The 24,218-nt window shown below is 48.3% G+C and overlaps 1 protein-coding gene across 6 annotated transcripts in view; it reads right to left on the bottom strand.

The window, feature by feature from the left end:
• vav2 (vav 2 guanine nucleotide exchange factor) overlaps positions 1 to 24,218 on the bottom strand; it is a 472,851-nt gene that overhangs the window by 76,670 nt on the left and 371,963 nt on the right. For all 6 annotated transcript variants that reach the window (XM_039762597.1, XM_039762599.1, XM_039762598.1 and 3 more), the window contains 2 exons: positions 11,172 to 11,240; positions 33 to 119 (listed from right to left, as the gene is read on the bottom strand). In XM_039762597.1, coding sequence (XP_039618531.1) covers positions 33 to 119; positions 11,172 to 11,240 — 156 coding nt within the window. The remainder of the gene's footprint in view (positions 1 to 32; positions 120 to 11,171; positions 11,241 to 24,218) is intronic.

Below are 24,218 nucleotides of genomic sequence, written 5' to 3'. Positions count from 1 at the left end.
TGCACAGGCTGATTAACTTTCAACATACTTACCAAGTTTTCGATGGAGCTCTGAAATTCGCTGATTTTCTTTAATGTCTCTTTGTCTCTTTTTACTTCATTGATGTACATCGCCAGATCCTAGGGTAGAGGAGCATAAGGAACACGTGTTAGGGCACATCAGAGGTGTCAGCTGTCATTACCAAAGATGAGAAAGGAGTCTGGCCTGGTCCTTTGCCTTTTGAGCACAGACAGGTTTGCACTCATTTTATGGATGAGCCGGACATCAAAGATCAGTCGTGGGACTCTTGGTGTCACCTGCCATCTATGGTAGGAAGTGGGGGCAGGTGGGGGGTTTAACTGTTTAGTTATCTTCGCATATCCTGTTGTAGCCCGTGCTCATTCACAATACCCGTTTGAAAGTGTGCCACCAGCTTAACACGGCATGGCAGTCAGCAGGGACAGCAGGTGTTGCAGGAGTCAGGGAGACAGTAGCACAGCACCGGTTATTCCAAGAGATGTTGCATTTCAAACATTTGTCACAATGAAATGCGTTACTCCAAATGTTTGTGATGCGCCATGAGTTGGAATGACAAACGCAATACATATGTTTTTGTTGTATGCCTTTTGACATGGGATTTGTAAAATCAGTGTTAATATTTGTGACAACAGAGAATGACAGAGACATAGCGACTGCATGGACACACAGACATTTCAATCCTCAAAAATGTCCCCACTGAGCAGAGATTTCTGAAAAATGTATAATAAATGGCCTCCTGCCTGCACTTACTAACCTTCCTTAAAGTCTCTCAGGTGAATTATTATCTGGTCCCGGTGATTTGTTGGATTTCATCCTATTTAATTTATCTATTCAGCAGCACTTCTCCCCCTATACTTTCTAAATCATTCACTTCCTCCTTCACAATGCTGGGAGGTCGTTGTGACCTGTAGGGGGTGTTGCAGCACCCCAAACCCCAAACATAACCTCACAGACACAAACCCCGGGTTCAAATAAAAGGTTCATTACAACACATAACTTTACAATCACACAAGCCAATACTCCTCTTTTCTTTCTTTTTCTCTTCCTCCACTCTTCCTCCCAGGTGAGCTTTGTCCGTCCTCCACACTCGACTTCCGTTTATGAAGACCTGGGAGGACTTCTGGGTTCGGGGCATTGCCTATAGGAAGGGGGTCAGGCAGAAGCCTCACAAAGTAGAGATCCCTGCAGCACCCCCTGAACCCAACAGGGCTGCCCCATGGGACTACAATTCCCAGCATGCTCAGCGGGCGTCGGTATAGTTACCGCATCCCAAGGATGCAGCCATGTAGCATGTCAGGGTTCGGGGTAAGTAGTCAGAATTGTTTGTCTCCCCCTGCAAGTCCTTCAGGCTGGGCAAGGTTTTTTGGTACCCCTCTGCCGGGATGCCAGCGTATTTCCTTCTGCATTTTAATTTTCTACCAAGCCCCAGGGCTTCCATCTTTCTCACTCATTACTCTGGTCGACCTACCAGGTAAAACTGAGAACATTAGAAAAACTGTGACGAGAAGTGGCCACTCTGCCCAACAGGCTCGTCGGATCCCACCCAACTAGGTTGTCCAAAATAACATCGAGTTGAGATTGGAAAGTCCTGGAGGTCCTACTCTCCACCACACTGAACTGTGAACAGATGAAATGTCCACCCCTGGAAAGCCACAAAACAAATGTAAAAAGAACCAAAATCATCACATGGCAGGATTGTCTGCGCCCGGGTTGTCAGCTTGGGGTCTACCACAAGGTAAGGCCCACTGGGAATTCTGGGACAGACGGATGTGGTGGTGGAGCAATTCAGTGATTTGGGCAGGCCAGGAGGAGGAAGATGAGGAGAGATATGGAGAAGTTCGGGGTCTTGGCTGCCATGCACGGCCTTACGCCCCCTCAACATTAGCAAACAGAAGCATAAATGCAAATTATGAAAGGCAGTAAGAAAGTCCTGCAATGTTCAGAAATCTGAGGAACGGATCAGGGAATGGAAACTTGTTTATTCATCTTCTCCCTCATTTACATTTGAGTTAAAGAATGCAAATGTTAGCAACCAGAGAAAGCAGCCTGCGAAAATCAAACCCCAGTGCCCCCCGGAGCGCCATCTCATCCATAACTAACAACTTTTATGCTAATGCGCCGTTCTGATCTAAACGCAGATCATTAACTGCTCGCTGCGGGCAGCTGGGGATTTCCTCGTCCTGGGCGAGGGGCCACGGCAGCACCACATGACCCCAAATATGGCCGTGAGCGCAGCACCGAGGAGGAGGCGCGCAGGTACAGTCACACTGACATGGAGTTTAATTGACGGGCCACATTCTGTCCATCAGCCTCGTTGTGTGCAGCGTGATGGAGACGGTCGATTAGCCAAGCAACAGAACTCCTTGTGTGATTAGGGAAGAACAATTAAAAAACGGCCGTTAGAGTTTTGTTACTGTGATCAAGAGAAAGAATTAAAAATAACTGAATGAGCTCGAGCACCACAGCAGGCCGGGCAGCAATCGGCCGCCGATCGATTACATGCTGCTAGCTTTCTTCTTCGGCTCCACCCTCAAGTGTTAGATGGGCACACGTGTGGCTCCAACATGTCCAGTCCGTGTCACTTGTATTCTTAAATGCCCGTGGTGTACGCACTTGTATGCTGTGGTTTAGTGTAAAGCAATGAGTAAAATCCAACGATACTTTGTATGGCTTTATTGTGACATACTTTGTCAGGTGGGTGGCACGATGGCACAGTGGTAACGTCCCAGGTCCTCCCTGCGTCTGGGTGAATTTGCTGTGGGTGCTGCGCCCTAAAACATGCAGTTTAGATGATTGGGCCACACTAAGTTGGCCTGTGTGTGTGTGTGTGTGTTTGTCCTGCGATGGACTGGCGCCTTTGTCCAGGGCCTGTTCTTGACTTGTGCCCCCCTCGCTAGCTGGGATTGGCTCCAACTCCCCCGTAACCCTGGCCTACATTAATTAGGTCAGAAAATGACAAGACTTTGCCATGCAAATGTGGATAGGGGACACCTAAAGGGTGTTGCACAGGCCTGAATAATTCAAGTTCCATGCCAGGCCAGGGGGTGGCGAGGTGCACTGACTTTCTCTCTCAATCCTCTGCAGACCATTCACGGGAAATCCCACTGGGTTTCCGGCACCTCTGATGACGTCACTTCCTGTTCTAGCACTCTCTGATGATGTCAATTCCTGGCCTGGCACGCTCTGATGACGTCACTTCCTGTTCCGGGGCGCCCGATGACTTCACTCCCGGGTCCTATCCCGATGCCGTTACTTCCTGTCTCGGCCTTTAAAGCTGCCATCTTTACAGCCTTAACTCAGTTCTGTTTTGGACTCGCTCAACAACTGACCCATTTGGCAGCCAGGACGTAATGTACGGGTGGCTGCCCCAAACCTTTTTGACATCTCTGGTTCGTTCTTATGGCGAGGGCTACGCTGACTCTGACAACTTCCACCCCAGACCATTAGGGGGGCACTCTTACTCTTTACCTGCAGTTCCGGGGGCTCCTCGTCTGTCCATTAGCTCCACACCTTCCAGCCCGACATCACATAAACTCATCAAAGCCGCAAGTCTTCGTTCAGTCTCAGACTCAAACTCGGAGCTCTCTCGACAACTCGGCCAAATCATTGCACATTTATTTTTCCATCGGATATACGGAGTTCTCCTCTTGGAGCCCCAACACTCTTTGGTCGGAATGTTCTTCCTTTTTCCTTTTTTTGTATGATCTTTAAAGGGAAGAAAGCCGTGTAACCAGCTGTGGCTTCAGCACATTTATGACCCTACTAGATCTAAAAACTTGAGGCCAAGTAGTGTGACAGACAGTGGGACTTGAGGGACCTTCAAAACTCCACTTGATATCATTTAGCAGGAACTAAGTGGACAGGACCTGCGAGTTTTGTTGGGCTGCGTGGCCTCTTCTCGTCCTCTTTGTCCAGATGTTTCTGTGGTGGGAAGGGACGAGTTAACCAACGTGGACCAGGCGTGTGTTGGGCCGTCCCGTTACCTTCTTTAGTCTGCATGTGCTTACAAGACTGGAGGGGGGCAGGTTTGTGGACCCACTTGTCCGAATCCATTGAAATAGGCCTGGATGGTACCTCAAAAGAAGTTGGATCGGTAGAAGAAGAGGCTCCGTACTTGAGTCGTTATCTATTTCTTGGTCAATCGAGGAGATGCCACTTACAGACCAGGCAATCCGATGCAAACCCGTCTCTTCAGTCCAATCTTTCATTAACTGAAGCCACTTTTAAATCAATGTGGCCGATGACAAACTGAAGACGTCTGGCGTCGGTGGCACCATTCCCTCTTTTCTTTTCTTTCCTTATCCATTCATTTCTTTGCCGCCTCCATCACTTTATCTTGTGGTGATGTTCAGTTTCTGGCCTTGCACTTCAGGGACCCGTTTTTCCACAATCTGACTACAGTATTTTAGCTGCTGCCTGACTGGTGACGACCGCTGGGGGCTGCCAGGGCTGATCTGGACGCACCGCTGACTAATTTGTCCGTCTTGTGCTTGTCGGCCTGCCCAGTAATTTTCTCCACACTTCAAGGCCATTGATTTTCTTTCTCCGCAGCTTTATTGATGGCTTCAGCTTTATCAGCCGCATGTTGCTACCGCTTTAACTCTTTGGACGTCTGTTGTCGATGACACGTTTGCATTTCGTGACCCTGGTCAAGCCTGTCAGGGCTTTTTATGTTTCTCCCCTGATTTTGCGACTGTAATCCATGTGGATCTTTGATCTCAGGGCGAGGAGAGGGTTGGTTCATCATTTCATTTCGCTCTGGCGTACCTCCACTCGGTTGAGCCGCAGGTCAGTCTTTGCACGTACCACTTTTTGCAAATATTCATCACTTGGAGCCATTCAGTTCTTCACTGCAGATATGCATGATTCGTCTATCACATTTGATTCTACACTCCACTTCCTCAAATCCCACCTTCCATGTGGCATGCATGACCTGCTGCACGAGCTGGACAGGCATGGGGACGGAAGACGGGCCTGCTAGCCATACAGGCTCTCCAGGAGTGAAAATGGAGCCCAGCAGATCAAATGTGATGTCATCTGGTGGCCTGCTGGGCTTGCACTTCAGTCTCGCGGAACTGCAGAAGTGTCACCTGCAGTCCACCGTGCCTATGATGGGTCACAAGGTTCACACATTCGGTCGTGTGTACTACCAAAATGCACTTGATTTTTCATTCGCATACAACTGACACTATGAGCTTCTTCTTCTTTCGGCTGCTCCTGTTAGGGGTCACCACAGCGGATCATCTTGTTCCATCTCTTCCTGTCCTCATCATCTTGCTCTGTCACCCCTATCACCTGCATGTCCTGGCAGCTCTATCCTTAGTACCCTTCTCCCAATATACCCCTCATGTCTCCTCTGCACATGTCCAAACCAACGTAATCTCGCCTCTCTGACTTGGTGTCCCAACCGTCCAACCTGAGCTGACCCTCTAATGTCCTCATCCTGTTCATCCTCGTCACCCCCAATGCAAATCTTAGCATCTTTAACTCTGTCACCTCCAGCTCTGTCTCCTGTGCCACCGTCTCCAGCCCACAGCTGGCCTCGTTACCATCCTGTAGACCTTCCCAGTTACTCCTGCTGATACCCATCTGTCACATCAGCTCACCCCGGCCGGGACGCCCCTGTGATGGAAGGATGGTAAAGCTGATAAAGCTGCCTTCCCCAAAACACTAGATGGCAGCTCCAGTGGAGTATAGCGGTGCCCCGGATTCCCGCAGAGCATCCTGGGACTTGGAGTCCGGTTTTCAGCCCTGTTAAGTGCCGCCAGGGGGAGCTGTGAAAGGACCTGGATAGCCATGCTTCCCTTGCAGCCCAGAATTGCTTGGAAGTCATGAGGACGGAAGCCCCACAGTACTGATTTACTGACCCGGAAGTGCTGGCAAGTCACAGGAGAGGAAGAGCAGAAGCACTTCCGGGTCAAGGACTATATAAGTAGTAGTAGTAGTTTATTTATATAGCGCCCTTCACAGACAAAAAGTCACAGTACACTGAACAGCAAATACAATACAAATACAACAGTTAAAACAAAACATCAACAAAAACAATAAAAACAATAAATAAACAAACTGGAACTATTCATCCACCCATCCATCCATTATCCAACCCGCTATATCCTAACTACAGTGTCACGGGGGTCTGCTGGGGCCAATCCCAGCCAACACAGGGCACAAGGCAGGAACAAACCGCACACACAGGGAGAACATGCAAACTCCACGCAGGGAGGACCCAGGGAGGGAACCCAGGTCGCCGTACTGTGAGGCAGCAGTGCTACCCACTGCGCCACTGTGCCGCTCTCTGTCATTTACAGTATATAGTGCCTTTCATATCTGTCTATCATTTATATAGTGCCTTTCATGTCTATCTATCTATCAGTTATATAGTGCCTTTCATGTCTATCTATCTATCTATCTATCAGTTATATAGTGTCTTTCATATCTATGTATCAGTTATATAGTGCCTTTCATATCTATCTATCATTTATATAGTGCCTTCCGTGTCTATCTATCATTCATATAGTGCCTTTCATGTGTATCTATCTATCTATCTATCTATCCATCCATCCAATATTAAACCCGCTATATCCTAACTACAGGGTCACAGGGGTCTTCTGGAGCCAATCCCAGCCAACACAGGACGCAAGGCAGGAAACAAACCCTGGGCAGGGCGCCAGCCCACCGCAGAGAACACACCCACACACCAGGGACAATTTAGGATCGCCAATGCACCTAACCTGCAAGTCTTAGGACTGTGGGAGGAAACCCATGCAGGGAGGACCCGGCAAGCGAACCCGGGTCTCCTTACTTATTATGAGGCAGCAGAGCTACCCAATGCGCCACCATGCCACCCTCTATGAGCTAATAAAGGAAAATTTAAATAGAAAAAAATGATAGGAAATGAGAAAAAGCCAATGGAGTTGTGGCTTCTCGATTCTTGTAAAATAGCTGATTACGTGAAATGATTCTTTTGATTTGTTTGATTTGATGCTGGCTAATATGCAAGAGCCTAGGTGTTTATTATTTATTATATATAATACATGATAGATTGAACATGCTGATAATTCATATGACATTATCCTGTTTCAGTCCACAAAGCTTGACAACTCAGTGAAAGTGCATAATTACAATAAGATGACATATTAGAGTGGCTCTGAGCCTAAGGATCTGCGCTGGTATCCCAAAGGTTGCCGGTTCGAATCCCCGTCACTGTCAAAAGAGATCCTACTCTGCTGGGCCCTTGAGCAAGGCCCTTAACCTTCAATTGCTCCAGGGGTGCTTGCTGTACAATGGCTGACCCTGCGCTCTGACCCCAAGGAGTATGCGAAAACTAACTAACTAACTAACAAGAAATTGTATAAAGCGAAATAAAGAACAAAAGAAAAAAAAAATCATTTAGCGAATGGGAAGTGTGCACCTCATTCTCAGGTAATAATGATTCAGTTCAAACTCGAAAGAACCAGCAAACGCCACACGCCGGCTCAGTTGTCAAAAAGGCGAGTATTAAAATAAAGATGGCAGCAAATAATTGTGAGGAATGTGAATGCTATTCCTGTGAGGTGTCAGGGAGACGGGTCAGAATTGAGTGAAGAGATCAACTGTAGCCAAACACAGAGGGGGTCCTTAAAGAAAACCTGCCCCTCAGACTGGGGAGACAGTTCAATGAACAAACCTCCAAGTGTCCTCGAGTGTCACAGCCAAAGCCCCAACTGAGTAATTTGGCCAGAAGGGCTTTGGTGAGGCAGGTGACAATGACCCGAATGGTCACTCAAACCGAAGTCCTCTGTTGAGACGGGACAACCTGTTGGAAGGATGACCGCCTCAGCAGCACTCTTATCATTCAGGTGTTTATGGTGGAGTGGCCTGGAATTTGTTAGCTGCTATTTTTATAATCTTGGTGTTAACCTGGAGTGTGCGTTGGGCTCACAATTCTATGTAATTACAGTTAAGCCCGAGTCAGACTTGGGGTGATGTGTAACAATCTGCTTTACGGGTTAAGCCCTAATAACGCTCTGCTGCCATCTAGTGGATAAAACAACATTATGATGGCAAAAAATAAAAATCATGAATACTTCGATGTGTTTTCCTTCTCTAAGGCAACTCATCAATATTCATGAGGGGGCGGAGCCAAAGCCAGACGCTGTAAAGCCTGTTTTAGAACAAACTGAAAGCTGAATCAAGTGACAGTGATGACAACGTGAACTGCTCAAAAGACATTGACACGGAAAGTGAAAGTGACACATATGGCACCGTAGACCAAACCGTTCAGTTGTGTAAAGCTGCAGTGGGGTGCAAGTAGGTGCGTGGCAAAGAGGCACAAAGATGGCAATCAAGTTGATGGCAAAGCAAGATGTTACTGACAATATGAGCACGTCGGGGGAAATGTGGGAGCCACTAAGCTTTGTGCTGTGGTAACCGACAATAACACAAGTGGCACACTGACCGGGCACATCAGGCACTGACATTCGACCCTCTCATGTGCAAGCAATGAGCAAATATTATAAGGGCACAGAGAAGTCGGCTAACGCTGTTCTGCTTGTGACGTCAGGCTGTGTGTTGGTGACAGTTTCAACACATGTCACACAAAAAACCTGTGTCGGTACAGCCGTGGACACTCGACAGGCCTTTCCTACTGTATACATGGAGACATTTTGAGATTTACAGGTAATGTAATAACATTTTTTATGGTTGAAAAACATTCACCGTTTTTGGCTTGTCTTTCCAGGGATACACATAACACTAAATAGGCTTCTCAGAGGAGGAGGAGGAGGAGGAGGTTGGGACCACGTGCTGATTACAGCCAGTCACCGCACCCACCACATGGTGAACCACCCAGATGGAGATCCAAGTACAGCCGAGAGAAGGAGGTTTTGTACAGTGGCTGGAGTGACAATCCTGCCACCAATGCCCAGATACTGAGGAGACAATAACTGAATTTTCTGAGTAGAACTCCAAGCAGTATGTCTGGTGAAGACCTGGCACTGCTCATCAGCTGCCTCATACCAATCCATAGTGAAGCCTGGTGGTGACAGCATCATGACATGGGGACAGGGAGGCTGGTCAGAATTGAGGGAAGGATGAATACAGCAAAATAGAGAAGGGTCCTCGAAGAACACCTGATCTGGAGTGTCCGCCACCTTCAGACTGGCAACAACCTGAAATATACCACCAAGACAATGCTGGAGTGACTTTGGGACAAGTCCCTGACTGACCTTGAGTGGCCCTGGACTTACTATAAGGACACGTGTGCTTAAGATGAGGGAAGCTACAAAAAGGACATAGCAGCACTAGAGAAGGTCCAGAGAAGAGCGACTAGGCTGATTCCAGGTCTACAGGGGTTGAATTACGAGGAATGATCAAAAGAGCTGAGCCTTTACAGTTTAGACAAAAGAAGTTTAAGAGGAGACCTGACTGAAGTGTTTAAAATTATTAAGGGAATGAGTCCAGTGGATCGAGTCTGTTATTTTAAAATGAGTTCATGAAGAACACGGGGACACAGTTGGAAACTTGTCAAGGGTAAATTTCGCACAAACATTAGGAAGTTTTTCTTTACACAAAGAACGATAGACACTTGGAATAAGCGACCAAGTAGTGTGGTAGACAGTAAGATGTTAGGGGCTTTCAAAACTCGACTTGATGTTTTCTTGGAGGAAACAAGTGGATAGGACTGGCGAGCTTTGTTGGGCTGAATGGCCTGTTCTCGTCTCGAGTGTTCTAATGACAGTTTAATCTAATGGCACTTGAGAGGGTCTGCCAGGAAGACTGGGATAAGCTGCCCAAATCCAGGTGTGCCAAGCTTGTAGAGACTTACCCAAGAGGACTCAATTACTGATAAAGGGGCTTCATCGGTATAAAGTACTAAATGAAGGGTCTGAACACTTCTAGGAATGAGAGAGTTCCGTTTGTGCAGACCTTTCTGAAGAACATGCTGTGACTCTGACATTAGGGCTCATTGATCGGATACTGATGGGCAAAAATGGCAAACGGATCAGACATTTCAAATGAAATCTACAACACAATGAAGTGTGCCGAAAGTGAAGGGGTCCGAGTACTTTCTCAATCCGCGGCGATTCCAAAAGGGAGACTGTAAAAATCAGAGTCCGCTTAAGGCAAACACACACATACTATTAACACAGAAACAAACAGTGGGCTCCACAAAGTGGGGACGTCTCGAGGGTCTTAACATCACATCCTGCAGCTTGGCATGCCTGTCAGATCATCCAGACGTCACAGAGGAGGGTAAGAGTTTGTTATTTTAATCACATCTCAAAGAGTCCATTAAAATCCATTTCATTACGGCCCTCGGTGCCCGTCCTGCTACCACCCAGTTTACTGTCCTCTGTGTTAATCCTATCAGGGCCGGATGTTGACTTTGACGTCGAAATTTAGGGCTAGAGGACGGTAATCGGCTGTGAAGAGCGACAAAATTTGCCGTGACGATTGACGTTTGACTGTCTTTGCTAATAGGAAAGTTAACTTTGTTGACCTCGATTCCCTGCACGTGGATGAGTAGCGAAGAGCCAACAACCTCTAAAGTGGCATCGGCATCTGGCGAGAGACCAAAGCAAAAAAAACGTTAAATATTCAGTGGACGACATTTTACATATTACCGCTAAGTCAGACTCTTCCTGGACTCAGTTTTGATGTAAGTGATCCAACACATAACTGAGGCACTGGCTTTAGCCGATCGCGTCCCGGGTGATTGGGGTGCTGAACACGTTTGTGCAGCTGATGCGCCTGCCGTCAACATTTGCCTGGGAGGGCCGCCACTTACGATGACACGAGGTACAAAGCAGACTGCACTGCACTACGACTGCCACTGCCACCTACTGGCTGCCAGGCAGCCAGCCTGGCGCACATTCCTGCTGCCACCAAAAACAGCAAACGGGCGCCAACGGGCGGCCACAGCAGGTAGCAACAGACATTTATGTGTGAAAAAACATGAATTATTTGTATGAAAATGTGCTATATAAATGAATATTGTTGTTGTTTTCAGAAAACTGATTTGAAATGAGGTTCTACTTCAGACTTACACCTTAATAAATATCGTGCTGCTAATCTTTACGTCTCAGCGTTCTGCGCCAATCAAGCAAATGACTGATAAAATATAAAAATGAAAAACGTCAGCAGAGGGGCTGCTGCCGAGTGAATTCACCAACCTGCATCGCCTCCAGGGCCTCCTTCAGTTGTTGCCGCTCCGGCCTTTCCGTCGAGTGACTTACTAACTCCTGCAAACACAAAAAGAAGACCCTCACTGGGTGGTCCCACATTTTAGTTCAAGCACGACATTAACAAAGAGTTCACTCTGAAGGCTTACGATGTCCTAAATGTCAAGGTTCAGTACCACGGAGGGTTTAGTCGCTTTAGTTTCCATTGACTCCTTACCTGTTCTGCAAACACCTCGGCCTCGCACTGTCCATTACTGTTTGTGCGCCTTTATCATCTTCTGCAACCGTGTCCCCCTGGTGAGGCTCGTAGTGACAGCAGGTCAGCCCAGACTTCCCTGTCCCCAACTATGGATTCCAACAATTCTCAGGTGCTTCCAAGCCAGCCGAGAGATGATCGGGGTCTGCTGCAGGGTCTCTGCCCGGTGGGACGTCCAGGTGGAGCTGCCCAGAGAGCCTGGACCACCTCGAGTGGCTCCTCTCGATCTCGAGGCTCTCCAGAATCACTAAGCTATCACGGAGTGTCACCCCAGTGGCCCTGCCAAGAAAACTCACTTCTGCCCGCTTATCCTTGTAAACTTTGTGTCTATCCTCAAGCGAGGGCAACTGAGTACCAATCGTATCCTGTGCCACCTTCACCAACCTCTATAATCATGGACAAAAGGTTTAAGAATAACCCAAGTATTGGTTTGCACAAAGTCTGATGCTTCAGTGTTTTTTGTCAGAAGTTTCTATGGTACGGACAGGTAAGCAGCTCTAAATTTCTGGAAGTGACCATCGCCGATGAACTGAAGTGGGCACAGAACATTCTATCTCTTGTCAAGATGGCCCACCTATGCCTCAACATCCTCAAATGTCAAAAGTCTGCTTGCATGTCTCCATCTGGTGTCATGAACTTCTACAGGGGCACAGCAGAGTCCATCCACGCCATCACATCCTGGTGTGGCACCTGCTGGGCTCACTGTACAGTCGGGGCCAAACGTTTTGAGAAGGACCCAAGTGCTGATTTTCACCAAGTTTGCTGCTTCAGTGTCTTTAGATCTTCCTGTCAGATGTTTCTCTGGTCTACTGAAGTAGAATTACAAGCAGTTCAGAAGTTTCAAAGGCTTTTATTGACAAGGACATGAAGTTCATGCAAAGAGTCCATATTTGCAGTGCTGGCCCGTCTTTCTTTTTCAAGACATCTGCAATTCGCCCTGGCAGGCTGTCTGTCAATTAACTTCCTGGCCAAATCCTGACTGATGGCAGCTACCCACTCTTGCAGAATCAGAAGTGATGGGTTTTTGTTTGCCCACCCACCTCTTGACCACAAGTTTTCAATGACATTAAGGGCTGGGGAGTTTCCTGGCCATGGTCCCATAATTTTGATGTTGTGTTCTCCGAGACACTCAGTTCTCACTTTGGCCTTATGGCCCGGTGCCACATCATTGTTGGTCACCAGACTGTTCTTAGATGGTTGGTAGAAGTTGCACTCAGAGGATGTTTTGGTCCCATTCTTTATTCAGGGCTGTGTTCTTTGGCCCAACTGTGAGTGAGCCCGCTGCCTTGGCAGACATGAATGGTCTCAGGATGCTTTACTGTTGGCACAGTGACACAGGACCAATGGTGGTGCCGCTCACCTTTTCATTTTTCCAGATGCCCCAAACAATCATAGAGGGGATTCATTAGAGAAAATGACTTGACCCCAGCAGTCCAGTCCCAGAATATCAGTCTGTCCCTGATGTTTTTCTTTGCTCCCACCAGGCCATCCTCCACAAGTCTTCACCTCACTCACACCTGCCTGCTGCCCTGCCATTTCTGAGCCAGTTCTGCACTGGTGGTGCCCCCCTGATCCCGAGCCATGAATAAAGAATGGGGCCAAAACATCCTCCGAGAGCAACTTCTCCAAACCATCCAAGAACACTTGGGTGACCAACAATGATGTGGCACCGGGCCATAAGACAAACGTAAGAACCAAGTGGCTCAGGGAACAAAACATCGAAATTTGGGGTCCATGGCCAGGAAACTCCCCAGACCTTTAATTCCATTGAGAACTTGTGGTCAAGAGGTGGGTGGGCAAACAAAAACCCACCAATTCAGACAAACTCCAAGCATTGATTACGTGAGAATGGGCTGCCATCAGTCAGGATTGGGCCCAGAGGTTGACTGACAGAAAGCCTGCCAGGGCGAATTGCAGACATGGGTCTTGAAAAAGAAAGAAGGGCCAACACTGCAAATATGGACTCTGTGCATAAACTCCATGTCCTTGTCAATAAAAGCCTTTGAAACTTCTGAACTGCTTGTAATTCTACTTCAGTACACCAGAGAAACATCTAAAAACACTGAAGCAGCAAACGCTGCGAAAAGCAACACTTGGGTCATTCTCAGAACCTTTGGCCACAACTGTACAGTGAGCCCAGCAGGTGCCACACCAGGATGTGATGGCGTGGATGGACTCTGCTGTGCCCCTGTAGAAGTTCATGACACCAGATGGAGACATGCAAGCAGACGTCAGTCATCTGAGGCATAGGTGGACCTTCTTGACATGGAATGTACTCTTCAGTTCATCAGCAGTGGTCACTCCCAGAGCTCTGATGTGGCGACTTATTTTCAACAAACAGCCCAAACAGGCTTGTTGCAATAAACAAAATGATACAATTTATTTATACCATAAGAATAATAGAAAATGGACATAAATAAAGAGCAAGGACAATAACAAAGAGCACAAAACATAAAATTACAACAGCTTAATTGAACAATTTCTCTCCTTGAGGAAAAAGGCACCTAACTTATGAATTCTGATCTTTTGATTCAAGTGGGTAGGATGGATAAATTCTAAGTTATTAAGGTGGCATTGACACACTCACAGCGAGTCTGCACTGGCTTAACCCCACCACAAGCAGTGTGTGTGTGTGTGTGTGTGTGAGATGTTACTCTGCACTTTCTAATTGGATTTAGGAAGAAACTTATAACTTAAACCGGTAACGGCTAGAACGTATCCATGCCAAGGTGGTGACACCAATACTGTAAGACATCAGCTGGCGTTACCCTAACTCCTAAGTTACCATTAATCATTCTCGGAATCAAAGCTGGTGGGCTTATGGCTCCAGTTCAGGCGCTGCTTTGTTTCTTTCCTGGTTGGCTTTCTCTGCAAACATTGACGGATCTTCAGCACGCGTTCTTTTGGGAGCCCTCCTTCTTTGTTGTCTTGGTGACACCTTCTGGTTGCCAGTTTTCACATGCAATGCCATTGGTTGCATTGGTTGGGTCAGCCGATAACCAGTCAGCTCCCATACTTAGCCTTTCCATCTGCTTAGGCACTTGCTATGGACGGCTTTTTCATTTTTCCAGTCTGGCACCAGTTAGAACAGGAGGGTCTGCTCTCTCCTTTTGTTACGTCCACGGTTTAGGTTACGGTGTACCTGCTCTACAGAACAGAAGTCACGGCCATGCTGAGCAATGAAGCCTGACAGAGGATGCCGAGATTTGGAGTTTCCAGGGGTTTATAAAGGAAGGAATAGACGTCTTGGGTGCACATATGACCATCCTTATTGGTTAGCTATGGGAGTAGTGCTCTGTCCATCAAGGCTGCTAATAGCCACGTTAGGGTATTTAGTTGGTACCGGGATGTCACTTGGCCTGTGCTGGAACGTTTTATCTGATAAGACACAGAGGCTGCATTGCAAAGAGAGGAAAAGCTGAAACTGATGAGGTGACATGAAGAGCGTCTGGCCGTGACTTGTTAAGCCAAACGACTTGACTTCCCGCCATTGAGTGATAGATAGACAGACAGACAGATAGATAGATAGATAGATAGATAGATAGATAGATAGATAGATAGATAGATAGATAGAAGTGAAAAGCACTATATGATAGATAGATAGATAGATAGATAGATAGAAGTGAAAGGCACTATATGATAGATAGATAGATAGATAGATAGATAGATAGATAGATAGATAGATAGATAGATATGAAAGGCACTATTAGATAGATAGATAGATAGATAGATAGATAGATAGAAGTGAAAAGCACTATATGATAGATAGATAGATAGATAGATAGATAGATAGATAGATAGATAGATATGAAAGGCACTATATGATAGATAGATAGATAGATAGATAGATAGATAGATAGATAGATAGATAGATAGATAGATAGATATGAAAGGCACTATATGATAGATAGATAGATAGATAGATAGATAGATAGATATGAAAGGCACTATATAGATAGATAGATATGAAAGGCACTATACAGATAGATAGATAGATAGATAGATAGATAGATAGATAGATAGATATGAAAGGCACTGTGAACGGTACCCGGGCACAGACAGGCGGACATGTTGTTATGACACCACCACACGTTTATTTACAAATTATTTACAATATTGGGTCACCAAGACCCCCAAACAATGGTCACAAAGACCCAGTCACGTGCACAAACCCCAAACACTCAAAAGTCCTGGCCACAATGCCTTTCTTCGGGCCGCCTCCACTCTCCACTGCTTCGTCCTCCTTCCACCCGACTCCAGCTCTGAATGACGGGAGACGGCCCCTTTTATGGAGGACCCGGATGAGCCCCAGGTGTTCCCGGCAATCTTCTGGCCACGCCCCAGCGTGGCGGAAGTGTCGGCTGTCCTCCCGGCTGCTCCCCGGGCACCGTCCCAAGTCTTCCCCCCAGCACTTCCTGGTGTGGCAGGAGTGCTGGGAAACAAATCCCAAGGCATTGGGCCTCTCCTGGCGGTGGCCACGGGCCCCTACAGGGAAGAGCTTCCAAGCCCTTGACCCGTGGCTCCCAAAACAACCCGGAAGGCACACCCCACGTGATCCAGGCCGGGCTCTGACCCTCTTCCGGTCCCTCCTGGCGTCCCGGCCGGGTCATAGCCCCTGGCATCCCTGACAGTGCCCCACAGCCAGCGAAGACCACTCGTGGGTAAGAGCGACCCGTCCCGAGGGCAGCAGAGCTCCGAAACGGGCCCCACTCGAGGACAGCCGGGGTCCGGCCCCGCACTCCTAGCAGGGACAGGGTCGGAGACACAATCCAGACACCAACCCATGGTGCATCCCTGTGCCTCGCACAGGTTGTGCTCCCCCCTTTTACCGGCACCCCGGGGCCTCCTTGGTGGGCACCCCTCCGGGACCTCCACGCCCCTTTGTTCTGAGCGACTCGTTCCCCCGTTGGCTCCTCCAGCTGTGGGCGCACCTGCGCACCGACAGAGATCCTTCTGCAGGCGGCCCGACATCAGAGGGCTGTTCCGCCTGAAGGGGTTCCTTCAACTTCGCCGGGTCCGTCCCTACCAAAGAGAACACAGGGGCAGAAACGCTGCCAAAGCACCCAGCTCGTGCCGCACGGGCAGCGTTCCCCCAACCGGCACCCCGGCACTTGCCTGATCGGCACCCTCTCCGCGGCTTCCGTGTCCCTCGACGATGGAGTCGCGGCACCGCCCGCTCTCCGCCCGGCCTCAGGGATTCCCTCTGCTCTCTCAGAGGGCAGCCAGCCACGCGTGCACCCAGCAACGCTCTCACCTTATCGGAGGAATCGGCACCCAGCCCTTTATTCCTCCCTTCACTCTGGGACGCCATGACGGTTTGAGACTCCTTATGGAATAAAAGGCGCCTCTGTCCCGTCTGCGTCCCTATAGTGTGGCGCAAGACCGCAGCCAACTCGGGGCGGAGGGCGCTAGGACCCGGGGCACTTAGCAGCCCGTGTCCCTTCAGCGTCCTCACGGACTCCCCTCGCCCATGCATGCAGTCGGCGCCGCACCTCCTGTCGGAGGGCTGCTTACTCGAACTGATCATTGTCTTCACAGCCTTTTCAGCAGCCCCTCCCATATGCTTTACGGAGTCGGCTGTACTCACCGTCTCCGCTGTACCTCTCCGGCTGGAGATTCCAGCGTCGCGCCCGTCCGTTGTCGATAGTAGCGTTCTCAGCGCCGCGAGCGCCTTCCTCTCCAGTACCAGCACCTCAGCCCGGAGGGCACATAGCACCTGCAACACACGCTGCCCGGGCGGGCTGAAGGGACGCCTCCAGCTCCGCCAAAGCAGCCGGCAAAGACAGGAAGTTAACCGACGCGGAGCCTACCTGACTGTCGGCCTCCGACGCCGGCCACTTCCTGTGGGCCTTCTCCTCCGGCCCAATCGGGTCTCCCCCCTGCTCGTGATGGACATTCCCTGGTCCCGCCTCTCTACAGTCATCGGCGGGCACGCAAGACACACCGTCCAATCGCGTGCCTGTCAGGGAGGGACTTCGTCGCGCCATCTTGGCTCCCTTTCTGCGGCGGCGCGTGCTTGCCGGCAGCCTTGCTGTTGCCAGCGCCTCTCGAGCTGCAGCGTCTCCTCGCCGCAGCCCTCGCGGCTGCGCTGTGCTGCGGGCCCGCAAACCAGCATCGCCCGCCACTGGCGCGATCCTGGAGGTCCCTGCCTGGAAAACAAAATACACGCCCGGCCCCCAAGGGCCGGCTGCCGATAGGCAGGGAACTCACCTCCCAGGTCCCGTCATACCGAGGAAACGTCCTCGGTGTGGCCTCTCCGACGCCATGCCGTCCCGGCGCCTCCAGCAGCGGCGCTTCGTCGGAGACCGCTGCACTCTTCCAATACCGCCCGCCCGCCCGCTTCAGGGAATAACGGCCCTCCTGCGGACCCTGGCGGTCCGTGGGGTTCCTTTACCCAGCGGGCTGTGTGCACGCAGCACCAGCGATGCGTGGGTGGGGTCCCCTGCTGCACCGGGCCGTCCACAACAATATTTTTATATACAGGTCTCCGCCTTGTAACAGGCGGAGCATCCTGCCGACTACGCCAGATGTGAACGGTACCCGGGCACAGACAGGCGGACATGTTGTTATGACACCACCACACGTTTATTTACAAATTATTTACAATATTGGGTCACCAAGACCCCCAAACAATGGTCACAAAGACCCAGTCACGTGCACAAACCCCAAACACTCAAAAGTCCTGGCCACAATGCCTTTCTTGGGCCGCCTCCACTCTCCACTGCTTCGTCCTCCTTCCACCCGACTCCAGCTCTGAATGACGGGAGACGGCCCCTTTTATGGAGGACCCGGATGAGCCCCAGGTGTTCCCGGCAATCTTCTGGCCGCCCCAGCGTGGCGGAAGTGTCGGCTGTCCTCCCGCTGCTCCCGGGCACCGTCCCAAGTCTTCCCCCCAGCACTTCCTGGTGTGGCAGGAGTGCTGGGGAAACAAATCCCAAGGCATTGGGGCGCTCCTGGCGGTGGCCACGGGCCCCTACAGGGAAGAGCTTCCAAGCCCTTGACCCGTGGCTCCCAAAACAACCCGGAAGGCACACCCCACGTGATCAGGCCGGGCTCTGACCCTCTTCCGGTCCCTCCTGGCGTCCCGGCCGGGTCATAGCCCCTGGCATCCCTGACAGCACTATATGATAGATAGATAGATAGATAGATAGATAGATAGATATTTTATTTTTAAAAGCAAACTTTATTAAATAAACACAGGAATAAATACAAAAAAACACAGTAAAACTCAAAATCTTAAGTCTTACAAAAACACGTACACACTTTCCTAATGATGAATATTCATTTTTAAACCATTACATATTCATATTGTTCTTGGAGTATATATTTATCTAATCCCCCATTGTTTCCACCCTCCAATCCCACTTATTCTCAATTTATCCACCCAATTTATAAAGGAATGAAACACCAAAGTCAAAGCACAAATTGCAAATTATCTTCATCACATACACAAAGCACATTATTCACGCACCACATTTCCTTAAACTTTGCTAAATTATTTGTGGACTTATAAAAATTAAAATCCACTAATATCCTACTTTCACATACTTTTCTAAAAATACAACAACATTTTCATTTCCACTCCCAGTAATCTTGTTTTACGGTCTTCCATATTGACAGTTTTGCTTGCCCGATAATAAAATTAATTAAGTTCATATTTTCTCTGGTGTGTTTTGTAATTCTAACCCCAAACACAAACACCGTGCCATTATACGGGACCCCCAGCCCTTCTACTATTCTTTCAATTTCACTAAAAAAGGTCTGGAGCCTCTCACAATACATAAATGCATGAAAGACACTTTCCCTCAGACCACAAAAGGGCAGCAATCTGAGACCCCGGACATATAATCGATAAGAAGGAGTTCACCGCTAGTATCCCATGTACCAACCTCCACTGCAGGTCTCCCACCCTACTGGCCAATGGCGGCTTGTACAACGACCTCCATGCGGGGTTCAGTCCTTGAGGGGCTCCAAGCTTGTCTCTCCATGGTGTGTCGTGTCTTCGTGTCCTCAGCTGCTCCAGGTTGTTCACCTTCACACAAATCCTGTACAGCTGTTTCCCCGGCACTGTAGGTAGAGATAACGCCTCTAGAGAACTTAAGGCTAAAACATTAGTCTCACCATCCCTCAGTTCAACAGCCGGAGACACAGTAAGCGTTGGAAAAGGTGTTTCGTCAGTTGGCTTCAATTGTGATGAGAAAATTCCGTGCAGGAGTGTCATGGATTCCCTGTCCATTGATGATTGTACCTGCCACAGAAACTTCTCCATTAGGCGGACTGAGTGTACCCTGTCTCCACTGCTACCACTTGTGCACTTTTCCAAGTGTAATTTTCCCAGTCAATTATGTCCTTTATTGTGGTTATTCCATGTATTATGAAATGATTAATACAATTTTCAGAAAGTCCTGTAGCAGTGCCAACAGCAGGATTGTAGAACAGTGGTTCATGAAGGACCCAAAATGTGGAGAGGTCATCACAGTCCTTTTTTATCAACAGCAGTTGCCACGCTGCTAGAAGGCTTTTATAAAACCTGGCACCTGTAAAGTCTTGATCTTATCTAAGTGGCACAGCAGTAAACTTTTCCCAAGTCCCATATGCCTGGCTTGTTTAAAGAAGAGTACGGCTAAGTTCATCCACTGGCTCTGCTCGACAGGATACAGCAGTTTTGAATGGTCTGAAGGCGGAAAGCAGCAATCCTGCTGGTAATGTCAATAAGTCCTTGTCCGCCTTCATCCAATGGTAAAATAGAACGCCCTTCTGTATCCAATGGGTACCAGTCCAAAAAAAATCCATGATCGCCTTCTGTATCTGCTGAACAAGCAAAGGTGGAGGTTGTAGACAAATACACTTATGCCACAGGCTGGAGGTCACCAGGTTATTAATGACCAGCATCCGTCCTCTATAGGATAACTGAGGGAGTATCCACTTCCACTTGGCAAGCCGAGCTGTAACCTTGTCCAACAGACCCTCCCAGTTCTTTTGGATGTAGTGGTCATCTCCAGATGGACTCCCAGGTACAGGAAGCCTCCAGTTGTCCACTGCAGACCCCTTCAGTCGAGGAGGACTACATCCTTCCAGTTCCCAACCAACACTGCACTACTTTTGTTCCAATTCACTTTAGCCGAAGATGCTTTGCTGTAATTCCTCAGACAATCAGTTAATTTGTCCAAATCCTTCTGGCTTGTGATGACCACAGCAAGATCATCTGCATAAGCAGTGACTTTCACAGGGTCCATGTTGCAGTTGGGGATGGAGAGACCAGTCAGCACCTTCCTCAGGTGCACCAGGAAAGGCTCCAGCGCCAGAGCATATAACATGCCGGACAAAGAACAGCCCTGTCTGACTCCTCTTCTGACACTGAAAGGTGCACACAAGCCACCATTGACCTTTATGATACCAGAAATGTCACTATAAAGTAAGCGAATATGTTTAATAAAAGACCCCCCAAACCCAAACGCCTTCATGGCATTCCATAAAAATGAGTGACTGACCCTGTCAAAAGCTTTTTCCTGGTCAAGAAAAATAAGACCAGTCTGAAAACCAAACAGTTCTGCAGCAGCCAAAATGTCCCGAATTAAAAAAATGTTATTAAAGATGGACCTGCCAGCCACGCAGTAATTCTGATCAGGATGCACCACTCTCCCTAAAACTTGGACCATCCTGTTGGCTAAGGCTTTAGAGAGAACTTTATAATCAGCGCATAAGAGAGACACAGGCCGCCAGTTCTTAATGAGACACAAGTCTCCCTTCTTCGGCAGCAGCGTGATCACGGCTCTACGGCAGCTCTGTGGTAACAAGCCAGTTTTAAAACTCCATGGAACACTTCCAATAAGTCCAGGCCGATGACATCCCAGAACTCTTTATAAAACTCCACTGGTATTCCATCGATTCCCGGGACCTTCCCTGTTTTCAGCTGTCCCAGGGCTGTGGTGAGTTCTGCAAAGGTCACCTCTCTATTTAGCTGTGCCACATCTGCATTGGGCAGCTGCGGTAAGTCCTGCAAAAAGGCCTGTTGGTCTTCACTGCCACCATCTCCATCTGCAGCAAACAGAAGTTCATAAAATTCGCGACCACCTGCCTTATTTCACTGGGCTCTTGTGTCTCACTGCCATCGGGTGTTCTTATGCAATGTAAGATTTTACTCTGCGAGTTTTTTTTCTCTAAACCAAAAATATTGAGTTGGTGCATCCATCTCAGTCAGTCGTTGAAACGGGCCCTCACTAAAGCCCCCTGAGCTCTGGTCTCAAGCAGGTGAGCCAACCCCAGTTTAGCAGAAGTCAGGCTCGCCTGAAGCTGCTCATTTGGACCCTTCTCTAGAAGCTGTTGAAATTCAGCTATTTTAATTTCTAAAGCTGCCATTTCTGACCGCAATACTTGGGTGACATTTCTGGTATACTCCTGACACAAGGCCCGGATGTGACTCTTCCCAACCTCCCACCACTGTTGTAAGCTGGTGAACTCCTTCTTCATAGCCTTCCAGCCTCCCCAGAAATGAACAAATAACTCTTTAAAGTTCTGATCTTTAAGGAGGAGTGTGTTAAAATGCCAGTATGGACTACGGGGTCTGTAAGTGTTACAAATAAGTGTACAACACACCAAACTGTGATCAGAGAATCCAGTAGGCACAATAGAGCACACCTTAAATAAACCTAACAGGTGCTTAAAACTATAAAAATGATCGAGTCTCGCCATTGAGATCGTATTTCCACTCGTCCGCCCCAGGTGTATTGCCGACAGGCCCCATTTTAGCCCTCCATACATCTTCCAGCCCAATGTCCTTAATTATTTTACCTAAAGCTCGTGCTGAGCGAGGTGCGGTTCCAGCCCATTATTTCTGTCTATTCTGGTATCAAGTGTACAATTAAAATCCCCTCCTAACACCACCACTTCCTCAGGGTCACACTTGGATAAAAGATCTCCTAACTTGTTAAAGAAGTGGAGCCTCTCCTCACCCTCATTCAGGTACACATTAATGAAAGTGACGACACTGCCTTGAAGTTTCTCCGTCACTTTCAGGAGTCTCCCTTTCACCAGCTCATCAGTGCTGCAAACTTCTACTTGAAGTCCTCCAAGAAATAAAATGGCCACTCCAGCACTAACATTTGTCCCATTACTAAATAAAATGTCCCCCTTCCAATCTCTGCTCCACTCCCACTGATTTTGCTCATCAATGTGGGTTTCTTGTAGAAAGGTGACATTCAAGTCTTTTGTCTGATAAAATCAAACAATGCGACCCTCTTATCTGGACTTCTCCCACCGTTAATATTTAGGGTTCCTATGTGTACACTTGCCATGGTAACAGAATAGATAGATGAACACACAATGAAACACAGGGACCACCACAAAGACTGTGGAGTAGATTTAACGGGGGCTTAGCCATTAGGTGGTGTTTAGATTGGACTGTTTTCTCAGTTTACTTGTTAAATTCTTTAGCCTCACGAGCTCTTTAACATCAAACATTGCGGAGACTGCTTTGTCTCGTCGCAACCCGCGGACAGACGATAGAAAGAGGTCAATGTCAGGGAAAAATTCGGCCACATCCACCCCCTTTTTTCCGGCGGTATTCACCAAAAACTCTTTCACACTTTGAGCGCTGTAACCCCCCCTGGCTTTTAACTCTGGGGGCTCCGAGGCAGCAGACCCATCGGAGATATTACCGTCGTCGTTTCTTCCCCGACACTCCCGCATTTGAGACGTTATCGGCCGTCTCCGCGAAGACGGAAAATCCTCCTGACAAGGACCATAGGCGGGATCCTCTCCAACGACCCCCGAGCCCTGACTTAAAACAATTTTCTTTCGTGCCCGATCTTCTCTTTCTCCTTGCCTTTTTGAGCAGGACGTTTAAATTCACTTTTTTCCTCTGTCTCGTTGCTGCCTCCCTCATCCATATCAATTTCTCCCCACACACTTTCTGCTGCAGTCGCTGTTTGATCTACCGTTTCACTACCGCCTTCATTCGGCTCATCTCTGGGCGGCACTTGATTCTCCTGCCCTTCAGCTCTAGTAGCATTTTTTTCTTATCCCCTTGCGCCTCTGCTCCATCAGCCACAATTTCGTGATCTTCCACTTTCTGCCCCTCTATTTCTGTATTTGTACGGCTAGTTTTCTTGTTCCCTGGTGTTTCTCAGGACACTGTTTAATTAAATGTGCTTCACTCCCGCACCCAAAACATTTCATTTCGTTAGAAGTGACGAAAATCACATAATCGAAACCGTCCACTCTAAACTTCATTGCCACATTTAATTCGTCATCCATTCTATTTAAAACCATAAAACTTGTCTCCTAAATGACAAGACATGTTTTAAATCAGGCGATTTACAACCTAAAGGAATGTGCCGAATTTTCGATACCAGACGCCCATGCCGCTCCAACTCTTTCGCTATAGTTTCATTTTTGAGAAAAGGCGGCGCATTTGAAATTGTTACTCTACGGGACGGACGGCTAAAGGGGAAACCTGTACAAAGGAGCCATTAATAACCACCCCCTTCTCAACCACTGTCGGAACTAAATCCACAGAGCTCAAAAAAACCACGATATTCCCGCTCATTCGTGAAGCTGACTTAATATTGTCACATCCGACCACTTCGCCTACCGCCAAAACCCCCGCCTCTAAAGGAACAAACTCCTCCGATATAAGTTTAATCCCATGGCGGCGGCTCAAACGCTCAAGATTAGCAGCCATTGCGGCTGCCGTGGCCTAAGCCACTCAGTACAAAAACAAGTGTAGCTGTTTTCACCAAAGAAAAGATAGAAATAAGAAACTAGAAAATTAGAAGAAAAAG

The sequence above is a fragment of the Polypterus senegalus genome, chromosome 9 (genome assembly GCF_016835505.1).
Source record: "Polypterus senegalus isolate Bchr_013 chromosome 9, ASM1683550v1, whole genome shotgun sequence".
NCBI lineage: Eukaryota > Metazoa > Chordata > Cladistia > Polypteriformes > Polypteridae > Polypterus > Polypterus senegalus.
The sequence above is the reverse complement of the archived record's forward strand: the minus strand, read 5'-3'. Positions and strand labels throughout refer to the sequence as shown.